Source organism: Haliotis asinina, chromosome 11 (genome assembly GCF_037392515.1).
Source record: "Haliotis asinina isolate JCU_RB_2024 chromosome 11, JCU_Hal_asi_v2, whole genome shotgun sequence".
Taxonomy (NCBI): Eukaryota; Metazoa; Mollusca; class Gastropoda; order Lepetellida; family Haliotidae; genus Haliotis; species Haliotis asinina.
The window spans coordinates 13,637,783-13,651,049 of record NC_090290.1 but is presented as its reverse complement, the minus strand read 5'-3'; the positions used below and the strand labels follow the sequence as shown (position 1 = coordinate 13,651,049).

General features: G+C 39.6%; 1 protein-coding gene across 3 annotated transcripts; it reads left to right on the top strand.

Moving 5' to 3' along the window:
* Positions 1–965: 965 nt before the first annotated feature.
* On the top strand, positions 966–12,408 carry LOC137255865 (transmembrane protein 177-like). 3 transcript variants are annotated; one of them, XM_067793443.1, is made up of 4 exons: positions 985–1,141; positions 1,515–1,581; positions 2,417–2,603; positions 11,600–12,408. In XM_067793443.1, exons 3-4 carry the CDS (start codon positions 2,418–2,420, stop codon positions 12,350–12,352), a joined length of 939 nt encoding a protein of 312 aa, XP_067649544.1. In that variant the 5' UTR covers positions 985–1,141; positions 1,515–1,581; position 2,417; the 3' UTR covers positions 12,353–12,408. The 3 variants fall into 3 exon arrangements, with proteins under 3 accessions (XP_067649543.1, XP_067649544.1, XP_067649545.1); XM_067793442.1 differs by lacking the exon at positions 1,515–1,581 and having other exon boundaries at positions 966–1,141; XM_067793444.1 differs by lacking the exon at positions 1,515–1,581 and having other exon boundaries at positions 990–1,055.
* The last annotated feature ends 859 nt before the right edge of the window (positions 12,409–13,267 follow it).

The following is a 13,267-nucleotide window of genomic DNA, read 5'->3' as shown; positions in this document are numbered from 1 at the left end:
CAATTTCCCTAACAACTATTCATTTTTGCTCCTGTTACTTCGCATCGCCTTCTGTCGGCTGTTACATTGCAATGCGCACTGTAGTTCGTATACTGTTATGGGAACTCATTTGGGGGATTGTGGGGGGATTGTGTTTTTCTACCATACATAATTTGATCTATTTCACATGATTTTCCGAGAGTGCCTGTCAGCTTCCCAAACATATGTTTTATTCAATACTTGTGTTGTGATTGATTAATTATTTCTGATTGAATACAGTGAAATGGACTCACTTGTCCTGTATGTCCACTAATCTATTTCTCGTGCATGAATGTAAAACATTGAGTCTCCAAGTCTCTACTGGTTAATAGCATAAGAAATTGTTAAAACAAACGCGTCTGTTGTTGGTTATTTTTGCTCAACTATTTAGGTATATTGTAACATAATTTTATGTGTTAACAAGTTAATATTTTAAACTGGATCTCTGTATGAAGATTTGATTGTAAAAATACAACCCCCACCCCCCATTCAATACAATATCCATATCCATTGGTTATGAGTGGATGCATGGCAATTCTAGTCCTACACAGGATATTTGTTTGCGTTGTTCATTTGTGTAGGTGAAATTTTGTATAGAAAGTACCTGCTATGATTAAGCCGGACTATTTACTAACTAAATGTCTTGGGTAAGTGAATTAAAGAAAAATAATTATAATGTGTTTCGAGTTTATCAACTCCATGATCATTACGAAAAGGTCAAAAGGAAACATTTACTTTCTGTGTCTTAGGTATACTGTATTCTATTTCTATGGGTCTAGGAAACATTGCATAACACTCAAAATATGATACACAAATTACCAAATTCAACAGACAGTCTCCTGTCTCACTTGTCATATGTAATAAGTGCTATGGTAAGTAGAACAATCCAATGTTTACGAAGGAAGTCGGAATATGACGGAACTTTCCAAATACGGAAGAGCACCGACAGGAAGTGACCTGTAAAAGGTTATAATGGCGGCGCCCAGGCGAAGCTCATGGAAATAACATTTCAGAAGACGTTCTTGAACAATATCTACGTAAGAGGAGTTAACCGAAATTAACCGAAAGAAGGGTTAACGTGCTACAGTGCACGTGTGGTTTCTGCTGAAACACAGGAGTTAAGGTACATATAATGGAACGAATTTTAACAGATCTTGATTAGTTGGAAATGCCTTAATTGACATTTTGTCCTTCAATTTAGCAGTCATCCAGTGACATGGTACTTCATTGACTTGTGTCAGTTACAGTGACGTTAGGAAGTAAAATGTGGAGAAGTTGTACAACGATTTGAATGTGCATGGCGCCTGTACTATTGGCCGTACTATTATGTACAGATGAAGAAAAGGATTAATATAAGATCACTTATAGTTATTGAGAACTTACGAAAGATGTGTTCATAATGAAGTTACATAACAATCATTATTTATTCACAACACTCTTTTGGCATTCCTTTAGAATCCCTCACCCAATCTCACGTAAATGTATCTTCTTTTCAGAATATTTTTACAATTCATCCCCCTTTCCCTATGCACAGGGCTTATAGCGCTAAAAAGTGCCAGCAAGGTATGTACTGTGACAATCAACACTATATGAAAGGAAAGCGATGTAACAAGGTCAACACACCAAGTTCATTGCAGGGTGAATTCAACAATGTATACACACATTTCAAGCTAATAAATTTACCTACAACATGAGACATACAGCACAAAAGTTGGTACAGTAGTTTTGGATCTTGGGCCTTCGGATGCGAGAAAAATCTTGATTTCCAGATTTTCAGCCAAATTCCATGCTCAGAATTAGCAGTGGTAACTCACCTATTTTCATGTATATTTCACAGTTCATGCAAACAATTTGGCACCTGTAGGTCCGCTAATCACCATTGTTTCGGAGACACTTGTACCTTATCGGCATAATCTGGGCCCTTATTCTCGAAATTTTCATAGCCTTAAGAATTCTTAACTTTGGTCTTAGCCAATGTGTTAAGAATGGACTTAAGAACTTCATAGGGCTACAAACATTTGGGGAATAGCTAGCCAGTTTATGTACATTTATTCATCACAAACAGGTTTGTATTGTGCTTGTTTACCATTGATGACCTCTACCTTGACCTGCCATGCCAATAAACATGAACATCAAGCATGGTGTCATTAAATCAGGGCAAGTGGAAAATTAGTCAGGACTAGTTACTTTCCTGAAGTCACTTGCCCTGTGGCAAGTGGCTTTTCAAGATATTTTGAACCCCTGCCTAAACATATGATATAGATTGCAATGGCTTTGAAGATATGCAACGTGGGTAATTATGTCTATGGATCATGTTTTATGTAATCAAAGTTGATAAGTATTATGAAGAATGATATCAGGTTTTGCAATGGTCAGAGTGTGATTCTTTGTTGTACAGAATGGCGTTGATGGCCGGCATCAGGAGGAACATGCAGTACCTAGCTGCAGTTGGGGCGGCAGTGCTGTATGTGGGGAAAGTGTATCCCCAGGTGTGGGGGATCCGGCGCTACATGGAAGCGGTGCAGCTCTACAAGGACGGGCTTCCAGTGCCTCTTGATGCAGACTCAAAGAGAATCGGACAAGAGGTTTGTACAAGCACACCCTGGCACTAGCCTACAGGGGTGGTCAAGTAGTCTAGTGGTTAAAGCGTTGGCTTGTCCAGCAGAAGACACGGGTTGGATTGCCCACAATCAAGCCCATTTCTGGTGGTATTACTGGAATATTGATAAGGATCTCGTTAAACCATACCCACTCACTCGCTCATGCGCCAGTAATCCTTGGTGGTTAGGCTCCAGGACTGGGTTGAAAACTTTCAGACTGCAGGAGTATTGCTGTGTGTTTGAATTGAATTGAAAAGATATCATCCAACAAATTGAAGAAACCTGAAATTAACTTGTCCTCAATTAGTGAACTGAAATGGAGATCTCTGGGTGGAGGGTTAGTCTAGAGGTCTTCTAATGTCAGCTCAGACTGCGTTTGTGAGTCACCACTTGCCCCTTTCCCTAACCTCCAAGAAGCATAACCTGTGAAGGTCCCGGGGTAGAATAGGCCTTCAGCAACCCATGCTTGCCATAAAAGGTGACTATGCTTGCCGTAAGATGCGACTAACGGGATCGGGTGGTCAGGCTCTCTGACTTGGTAGACACATGTCATCGGTTCCCAATTGCCCAGATTGATGTTGTTGATCACTGGATTGTCTGGTCCAGACTCGATTATTTACAACCTGACTGCTTAAATCATTTATTGCATTATGGTAATTTTAAAAAAATCATGAAAAATATGTATCATGGTATTGAAAGAACTAAGATCATAACTAACAGAATTGTTCTGTGTAATGTGAAGTTTTTAAGAACCATGTGGTTGTTAGCGAGTTTCTAATACACACACATGTGTTTATTGACCTATCAGCTCCCACTTGTCCAACTGCATGTATTTCTGATAAGCTTGTGGGCCTGTTGGAATGATTGTATGTGTGCTTCCAACGATTTTAAGAAATATAATTATTAGTCACTACAAATTTCAAAACAATAATACTGTATGTAACTAGTCAGCTTTCATCGTTAACATATTTTACATCCCTGGGAATATTTTAGTCTGATTTCTGTGTGGGCTTTCATATATTTTTCAGCGAATTGATTTAAAATTCCACTTGGAGTATGACCAGTACGCGAGACGGCCTATCGTCTCTTGTTCGCGAGACGGTGCGCTCCGCAGTACTTACTGAAGCGCTTCCCCCTAATTAATTCAATCATCGTGGAACCACCTTGACTGGGTGCGAACAGGGTAATTAAAGCGTCCCGTAAAATCCCCAAGGGTGGTGGGGTACTTGACAGTCGTGAATGAACAGGTTTTTCGATCTCGGATGCCACGCTTTCGTCATTTGCATTGAACAGATTACAGCTTGCAGAATGATGACAGCAAGGCTACACAAATGTTTAGTTTGAGAAATATTTGAAAGTCATTTTTGAGTTTCTACTTTGGGATGTAATGTACTGGTAGCTGGGTTTTGTTTTGTTTTGTTTTTAACAAAAGAGTCATATTTGTGATTATTAAAACCTTTGCAGAAATATGACTGGAAATATAATGGAAACATCTGATGATAATTAGTTTCTCTCCTTTTAGTTGCATCAAGGTGGTTAGATTCTTGAAAAACATAAACAGCAACACAGTGTATGATTACATAGTGATCTGGGGATGTTAAGCACCGTTGGAATCAAACAGGAATAAGGTTATCGTTCCTGTTTCAAGTAGTTCTGATGTTCACGTGCCAATATGAAATCCTTCCAGAGGGGCACGAATTGTTATTCGCGTTGTCCCAGAATATCACTTTGGTCATGAATGCTTAGACTGTAGATTGTCAGATTGTCCTCAATTAGTGAACTGAAATGGAGATCTCTCATCCAGGGTGTTTACATTCATAAACATCCCCAACTCTGTCTACCCCCAGACAGTCACTTTGTCCGAGCTTCACATCACTCTTGCTCATGGACACCAATCATGTTATTGCAAAATTTAATAGTGTCATTATGAGCAGATATGAAATGAAACCCAAGATTATTTGTAGTTTGAAACCATAAGTGGAAATTATCTAGCAGTCCTCAAACAAGTAACCATTATTTGATTGCCCAAAATGAAAACTGACTTGTCCTGGGCTCTTGCGGCCATATGTTCAGTACTGGCATGTCTTCTATCCTTAGACTGGGTGGAGGGTTAGTCTAGAGGTCTTCTAATGTCAGCTCAGACTGCGTTTGTGAGTCACCACTTGCCCCTTTCCCTAACCTCCAAGAAGCATAACCTGTGAAGGTCCCGGGGTAGAATAGGCCTTCAGCAACCCATGATTGCCATAAAAGGTGACTATGCTTGCCGTAAGATGCGACTAACGGGATCGGGTGGTCAGGCTCTCTGACTTGGTAGACACATGTCATCGGTTCCCAATTGCCCAGATTGATGTTGTTGATCACTGGATTGTCTGGTCCAGACTCGATTATTTACAACCTGACTGCTTAAATCATTTATTGCATTATGGTAATTTTAAAAAAATCATGAAAAATATGTATCATGGTATTGAAAGAACTAAGATCATAACTAACAGAATTGTTCTGTGTAATGTGAAGTTTTTAAGAACCATGTGGTTGTTAGCGAGTTTCTAATACACACACATGTGTTTATTGACCTATCAGCTCCCACTTGTCCAACTGCATGTATTTCTGATAAGCTTGTGGGCCTGTTGGAATGATTGTATGTGTGCTTCCAACGATTTTAAGAAATATAATGATTAGTCACTACAAATTTCAAAACAATAATACTGTATGTAACTAGTCAGCTTTCATCGTTAACATATTTTACATCCCTGGGAATATTTTAGTCTGATTTCTGTGTGGGCTTTCATATATTTTTCAGCGAATTGATTTAAAATTCCACTTGGAGTATGACCAGTATGCGAGACGGCCTATCGTCTCTTGTTCGCGAGACGGTGCGCTCCGCAGTACTTACTGAAGCGCTTCCCCCTAATTAATTCAATCATCGTGGAACCACCTTGACTGGGTGCGAACAGGGTAATTAAAGCGTCCCGTAAAATCCCCAAGGGTGGTGGGGTACTTGACAGTCGTGAATGAACAGGTTTTTCGATCTCGGATGCCACGCTTTCGTCATTTGCATTGAACAGATTACAGCTTGCAGAATGATGACAGCAAGGCTACACAAATGTTTAGTTTGAGAAATATTTGAAAGTCATTTTTGAGTTTCTACTTTGGGATGTAATGTACTGGTAGCTGGGTTTTGTTTTGTTTTGTTTTTAACAAAAGAGTCATATTTGTGATTATTAAAACCTTTGCAGAAATATGACTGGAAATATAATGGAAACATCTGATGATAATTAGTTTCTCTCCTTTTAGTTGCATCAAGGTGGTTAGATTCTTGAAAAACATAAACAGCAACACAGTGTATGATTACATAGTGATCTGGGGATGTTAAGCACCGTTGGAATCAAACAGGAATAAGGTTATCGTTCCTGTTTCAAGTAGTTCTGATGTTCACGTGCCAATATGAAATCCTTCCAGAGGGGCACGAATTGTTATTCGCGTTGTCCCAGAATATCACTTTGGTCATGAATGCTTAGACTGTAGATTGTCAGATTGTCCTCAATTAGTGAACTGAAATGGAGATCTCTCATCCAGGGTGTTTACATTCATAAACATCCCCAACTCTGTCTACCCCCAGACAGTCACTTTGTCCGAGCTTCACATCACTCTTGCTCATGGACACCAATCATGTTATTGCAAAATTTAATAGTGTCATTATGAGCAGATATGAAATGAAACCCAAGATTATTTGTAGTTTGAAACCATAAGTGGAAATTATCTAGCAGTCCTCAAACAAGTAACCATTATTTGATTGCCCAAAATGAAAACTGACTTGTCCTGGGCTCTTGCGGCCATATGTTCAGTACTGGCATGTCTTCTATCCTTAGACTGGGTGGAGGGTTAGTCTAGAGGTCTTCTAATGTCAGCTCAGACTGCGTTTGTGAGTCACCACTTGCCCCTTTCCCTAACCTCCAAGAAGCATAACCTGTGAAGGTCCCGGGGTAGAATAGGCCTTCAGCAACCCATGATTGCCATAAAAGGTGACTATGCTTGCCGTAAGATGCGACTAACGGGATCGGGTGGTCAGGCTCTCTGACTTGGTAGACACATGTCATCGGTTCCCAATTGCCCAGATTGATGTTGTTGATCACTGGATTGTCTGGTCCAGACTCGATTATTTACAACCTGACTGCTTAAATCATTTATTGCATTATGGTAATTTTAAAAAAATCATGAAAAATATGTATCATGGTATTGAAAGAACTAAGATCATAACTAACAGAATTGTTCTGTGTAATGTGAAGTTTTTAAGAACCATGTGGTTGTTAGCGAGTTTCTAATACACACACATGTGTTTATTGACCTATCAGCTCCCACTTGTCCAACTGCATGTATTTCTGATAAGCTTGTGGGCCTGTTGGAATGATTGTATGTGTGCTTCCAACGATTTTAAGAAATATAATGATTAGTCACTACAAATTTCAAAACAATAATACTGTATGTAACTAGTCAGCTTTCATCGTTAACATATTTTACATCCCTGGGAATATTTTAGTCTGATTTCTGTGTGGGCTTTCATATATTTTTCAGCGAATTGATTTAAAATTCCACTTGGAGTATGACCAGTACGCGAGACGGCCTATCGTCTCTTGTTCGCGAGACGGTGCGCTCCGCAGTACTTACTGAAGCGCTTCGCCCTAATTAATTCAATCATCGGGGAACCACCTCGACTGGGTGCGAACAGGGTAATTAAAGCGTCCCGTAAAATCCCCAAGGGTGGTGGGGTACTTGACAGTCGTGAATGAACAGGTTTTTCGATCTCGGATGCCACGCTTTCGTCATTTGCATTGAACAGATTACAGCTTGCAGAATGATGACAGCAAGGCTACACAAATGTTTAGTTTGAGAAATATTTGAAAGTCATTTTTGAGTTTCTACTTTGGGATGTAATGTACTGGTAGCTGGGTTTTGTTTTTTGTTTTTTTTAACAAAAGAGTCATATTTGTGATTATTAAAACCTTTGCAGAAATATGACTGGAAATATAATGGAAACATCTGATGATAATTAGTTTCTCTCCTTTTAGTTGCATCAAGGTGGTTAGATTCTTGAAAAACATAAACAGCAACACAGTGTATGATTACATAGTGATCTGGGGATGTTAAGCACCGTTGGAATCAAACAGGAATAAGGTTATCGTTCCTGTTTCAAGTAGTTCTGATGTTCATGTGCCAATATGAAATCCTTCCAGAGGGGCACGAATTGTTATTCGCGTTGTCCCAGAATATCACTTTGGTCATGAATGCTTAGACTGTAGATTGTCAGATTCTAATTTTTTGTGATTTGTGCACAATTTGTTCATTGATATTATAGATCGGTCCACTTAATTAACATTGTTATTTAGTACTACACATATGTACAACACAAGAAATATTCTGCCAGCCATACATTTGAAACTTAATCCTGTATGTGCTCTGAGATGTCATGTTGGATATATTGCTGTTACATATCCTCTGGCTGTAGTCAGTGCAATGTCTGACACACATGTAGATAAATCAACGAGGAGTGGAGTGTTGACGTTAACGATAGGGATTGACAGTCAAGACAAGGTTGACCGTTCCACCAGTATTTAACTGCATGGTTTTGTTTTTGTCTTTCTGTTCCTCATGAGTAATAAAAGGAAATATGAAATGAACTGTTGGTGTTTAATTAAAGAGATTGGATACCATGGTTTGTACACATACGCATGGGATGTGACAGTAGGAGCATGTGTTATTGTTATACAGTTACTTTATACTGCTTCTAATCATATTTCAGGATATATATCCTGAGGTAGAATGGGCAAGATTTATCTCCATAAAAGGTCAATTTATGAAAATATTTTGTTATTATACAAATCTTCTTTTCATTGATGAATCAATATTTTTTTTTTAAATTCCTGTATTTTAAGAAGTTAAGTTACATGTCAAATCCTGCATAGTGCCTTGAAAACTGATTTTGTGCTGCGTTTTTTATATCAGTATTGAAATATCTCTATGAAAAATTTAATAATGAAAGTAAACATGAAAACTTTTATCGACATTACGCTTTTTACAGACGGTACCAGGAGAGAGCACCACTTGTCAAAAAATACCGTGGTGACTTGCTAGTGGTTAGATTTGGAACACAACTTTCTACAAAATGCTACCAAATTTAGCAATTTCGTGACATTTTGATATTGTGTATGCAACCTCATTAATTGTTTTTATAATGTAGCCAGCTATGTTATAAGCTGGTTAACTATTTGAAATTCCTCTGATTGATATGGGATATCAGCCAGTCTTTCATGCTCCATATCTCCAGGGTATACATTGCAATGAGTCTCCTTATTCAAAATGTCCATCATTGGCTCCACTAGGGTGTCATGTGTACGAAGCCTGGTAGTCAGCAGGTCCAAGTGACTGCATCCTACATTTCGATAAACGTACACTAAACCCTGGATGCGTCTATCGTTCAGCCTGATCATTTATTACCACTGTTGGTTGGTTACTCATTGTCACAGTAGCCAATCAGCTAATCAGCTGTTGCCAGTGTCAACAAAGATAGCAGTCATAGATGTGAAGGTTTGTTTGCAGTGTGACTCAGATTTGGGGAAAATCATGCAGACAAACGGATTGGTCAAGTTCAGTCGGTTAGATAATTTAAGAAGTGAAAGTGAGTTGTGATTGGTTTGTTCAACTTTCAAGCATACACACCTGATTGGATAAAAAGCTGGCCAAGGGAGGTAATAAATTTATTGGGCATTTGTAGATGCATCCAGGGTATCTTGGAGACTTACCGGAACGTATACCCTGGAGATATCGAGGATGCCAGTCTTTGGGCAGAAGAGACACCTCAGAAGCCATTTTCCTCACAGATCATAAACGTTTCACAACCAACCAGTGTTGTTCATAATATATCTTTGAAGGATATTCGGATGTTGAATGCATAAGAAAAGCAAGATTTGTCGATGCCAACTTCTTTATTGTGAATAATGTTTCTTTGTAGTACCTGATTGAATGTAGATACACCCCTTCATATTCCTTACCAGTCACCTGATGTACAAACAAGCACACACTCAGAAATGTTCTGGTATTCTCAATACAAAAGCTGACATCCATAAATCTTGCTTTCTATGTGTAATGTGTAATGCAGACAAGTGAAATTGATCTATTTCCCCTCACACATAAACGTCACTTTCTGATTGGCTGAGCACTTTTATTTCAAATGTACCCTACTTTGAAGCAGGTCACATTTTCAATGTACCCCCTGGGAATGCCGAACTCTCTTGGTACTTTATGGTAGTAATTCTTTATCTCAAATAACATTGATGTAAGGAAATTACCAATGTTTTGTGAATGCAAATTGATGGAGATAGCTCTAAATCTATTGTTCTTGTCTGTAAAATCTAGTGATGACTACAAAGAAATTTTGTACCTGTGCTTCGAACAATTCAAAATTAAGTTTGTGGCGTATGGTAAGATAACAACATCAAACCATGTCCCTCTCATGACCAGTGAACAACTTATATTTTCTTGCTTCACATATAAATGTTCTTTTCTGATTGACTGAGCTCTGTAATATTATTATCAATGCACCCCACTTACAAGTGAGTAACATTTTCCATGTAGCCCAGTGGGAATGCACATTTAGACTTCATGGTAGTAATTAACAACATAAGCAAACATCGAGGGTACATCAACCCAGAAGAGATCCTGGGGTAAAATAGACCTTCAGCAATCCATGCTTGCTATGCTAGGCGACAAAGAGGCGACTGAAGGTGGTAAGAGGCGACTAATGGGATCAGGTCGTCAGGCTTACGGACGTGGTTGACACATGTCATCGGTTCCAGATTGATGCTCATGCTGTTGATCGCTGGATTGTCTGGTCCAGACTCAATTATTTACAGACCACCGCCATACAGCTGGAATATTGCTGACTGTGGCGTAAAGCTAAACTCACTGATTCACTCAAACAGAATTGTACAAACATTTGAGAGTTTTAACAGGTTCACATTTCCCACCCGTGTATCCCATCCCTATTTACCCGACCCAACTGCCCGTTCAACACTAATTGCAAGTGACATTCGAGGCAATAGTATCCACACAATATGGTTTTGTGTTATTTTAAATTCAGTTATGGTAATACTCAGAGTCTTTCATGAGGTATGTTGAACCTGATAGCTGACTGCCACCACATAGCTGGAATATTGCTGAGTGCAACGTAAAACTAAACTCACTCACTCACTCACTCACTCACTCACTCACTCACTCACTCACTCACTCACTCACTCACTCTTAATGTCTGCCCTCAGGAACATTCAGAGTGTCTTTCAAGTTCAACGTTTCCACTAGGATGTCATCTGTATGATGCCTGGTAGTCAGCAGGTCCAAGTGACTGCATCCTATGTTCCGTTAAATCTACACTATACCCTGGATGCATCTATAATTTATTACCTCCCTTGGCTGGCTCTGCATTCTCACAGTAGCCAATCAGCTAAGCCGCCAATACAAACAAGCTTGCCAGTGTCAACAAAGATAGGGTTTCCAGCCATGAAAGTTTGTTCGCTGTGTGACTCAGATTTGGAAGAAATCATATAGACAAATTGTCAGTTCCGAAAATATATGCAACTGCTTGTAACCACTTTCAGAGTTCCTCTGCATGACTTATGTTGCCAAGTTTAACTGGGCAGATAATATAAAAAGCATAAGTGAGTTGCTCAACTTAAAAGCGAGGACACCTGATTGGATAAAAAGCCAGCCAAGGGAAGGAACAGAATTATCGGGCTGAGCCGTAGATGCATTCAGGGTATAGTGTAGGTTTATCCAAATGTTTCCCCTGGAGATATTGAGGATGGAGTGACTGGTTCATGAATGTGTTTCTTGTGTGAGAGAGACCTTGATTGTGATGACATTTGAGTTCAATAGCAAGAAACTGTACTGTAAAGTATCAGTGTACATTGATAGTTCCTGTGTATTTTCAGATTCTGGACAAGCTGAACTTGGATCCTATTTCCGAAGCTAGTGTCCGATTCTTCACAGTATATGGACAGAACCTTCTGAGCAAGGGTTCTACCAGTACCAAAGATGGTGCCATCATTGGTATTCCCAACAACTTCACATACAAGTCAACTAGTGAGATTGAAAGAAAGAAAATTACCCTGAAAAATGAAGCCATTGACTGGTATTCAGACTCAGGAGCCTCGCTGCTCGAATCGTTGATTTTCAGTGAAAAGGCGAAACGTTTCGCCATCGCCCGAGAAGTGATATCCGTCAACACCTACCATGTTCACACACAAGCCATTCTTGTCTCAGGATTCTTTTCACTTACGTATTGTGCAGGTTTTTTGTTTAACAAAATGACAAATTTCAGCAAGAAGGCACCATTACCTGCCCGAGTGGTGGCCTACAGTTTCATTGGCTGTATCGGCATGACCTTGTACTTTCTAGGTCTGGACACGTATAATAATTACACGGATAGAAAGATTGAGAGGCGAACCGCATCGCTGGGGAGGGATTATGTGGAGGGGGGAATTGAGTACTACAGCCAGCTTCTGCAGCGGAACATGGCTCTGCGGTCCCTGATGAAGGAGGAAGGACCAAAGATATACACAGCGTACGGAAATACGATACATACCTGGCGAAGTCCTCACATGCCGCTGTCAGCGAGGAGAGACTATCTCCTGGCAACGTTGAAAGATCTCAATGCTGGGAACAAAACTGAGGAGAAATCCTAGTGTTTTTAGCACTCAGTGAATATATGTATTTTGTGTCAATAAATCTGTATGACTTAGTTTTACAGTTTTATTGGCCTTTTTGTTGTGTAATTACAAGAACTTTCTACCTTTTTTGCCAATACTTTTGCATGGCTGCTGGTGGAAACATTGTTTGATTCAAATGACAAAAAGTAAATAGTAAACATGTGTTGGATAAAGATATGGCCTCCAAAATCAGTCCACTCTTGAAAACAAAACAGGGGTCATTTCAGAATGCATTTTGATACGTTGAGCTAGACACTTTCTCTCATGTTCAAGTTTCTGAACCTGCCGAAGAGTTGTGAAATATACTACAGTGGGCTGTAAACCAAATTTTGCAAAATAAGCAGAACATTCAGTGTGAAGTGTTGCTGAAGATGACCTCTGGTCTCTGAAATGAATATATTTTATGAAAATTTCCTAAATTATGATAATGAAATATGATGAAAAGGAGCCAAGGGAATTAATTGCCTGAAACTATGGTAATCTAGACTTGCATGGGCATTCTTGGATACGTTTGTTTCAGGGTCTGTATGACAGACAAGTAGTGCTTCAGGTTGGCCGAATGTGGAGAGCATGGATTTACTGTTCAGCGCTACCTCCCTTTGCCATGCCAGGATGAAGTACCAGGTTTGTCGACACCATACCCATGAGTCTACAGTGCTACACTGCATACCTGCCACCTGTCACACATTTGGTGAGAGAATTACACATTCTTATCCAAACCATGCTCTAACAACCACACAATGGCAGCTCGCACATTTCCACCCTCCTGGATCCCATTGCTTTAAGGTTGTCTTGGATCTGACCAGGGACCTGCTGCCCCTAGAACCCTGCCTTGGGAAAATCTCACTGACTGGAAACTGAGCGATGCCAACTTGAATTGTCTCCCTTTTA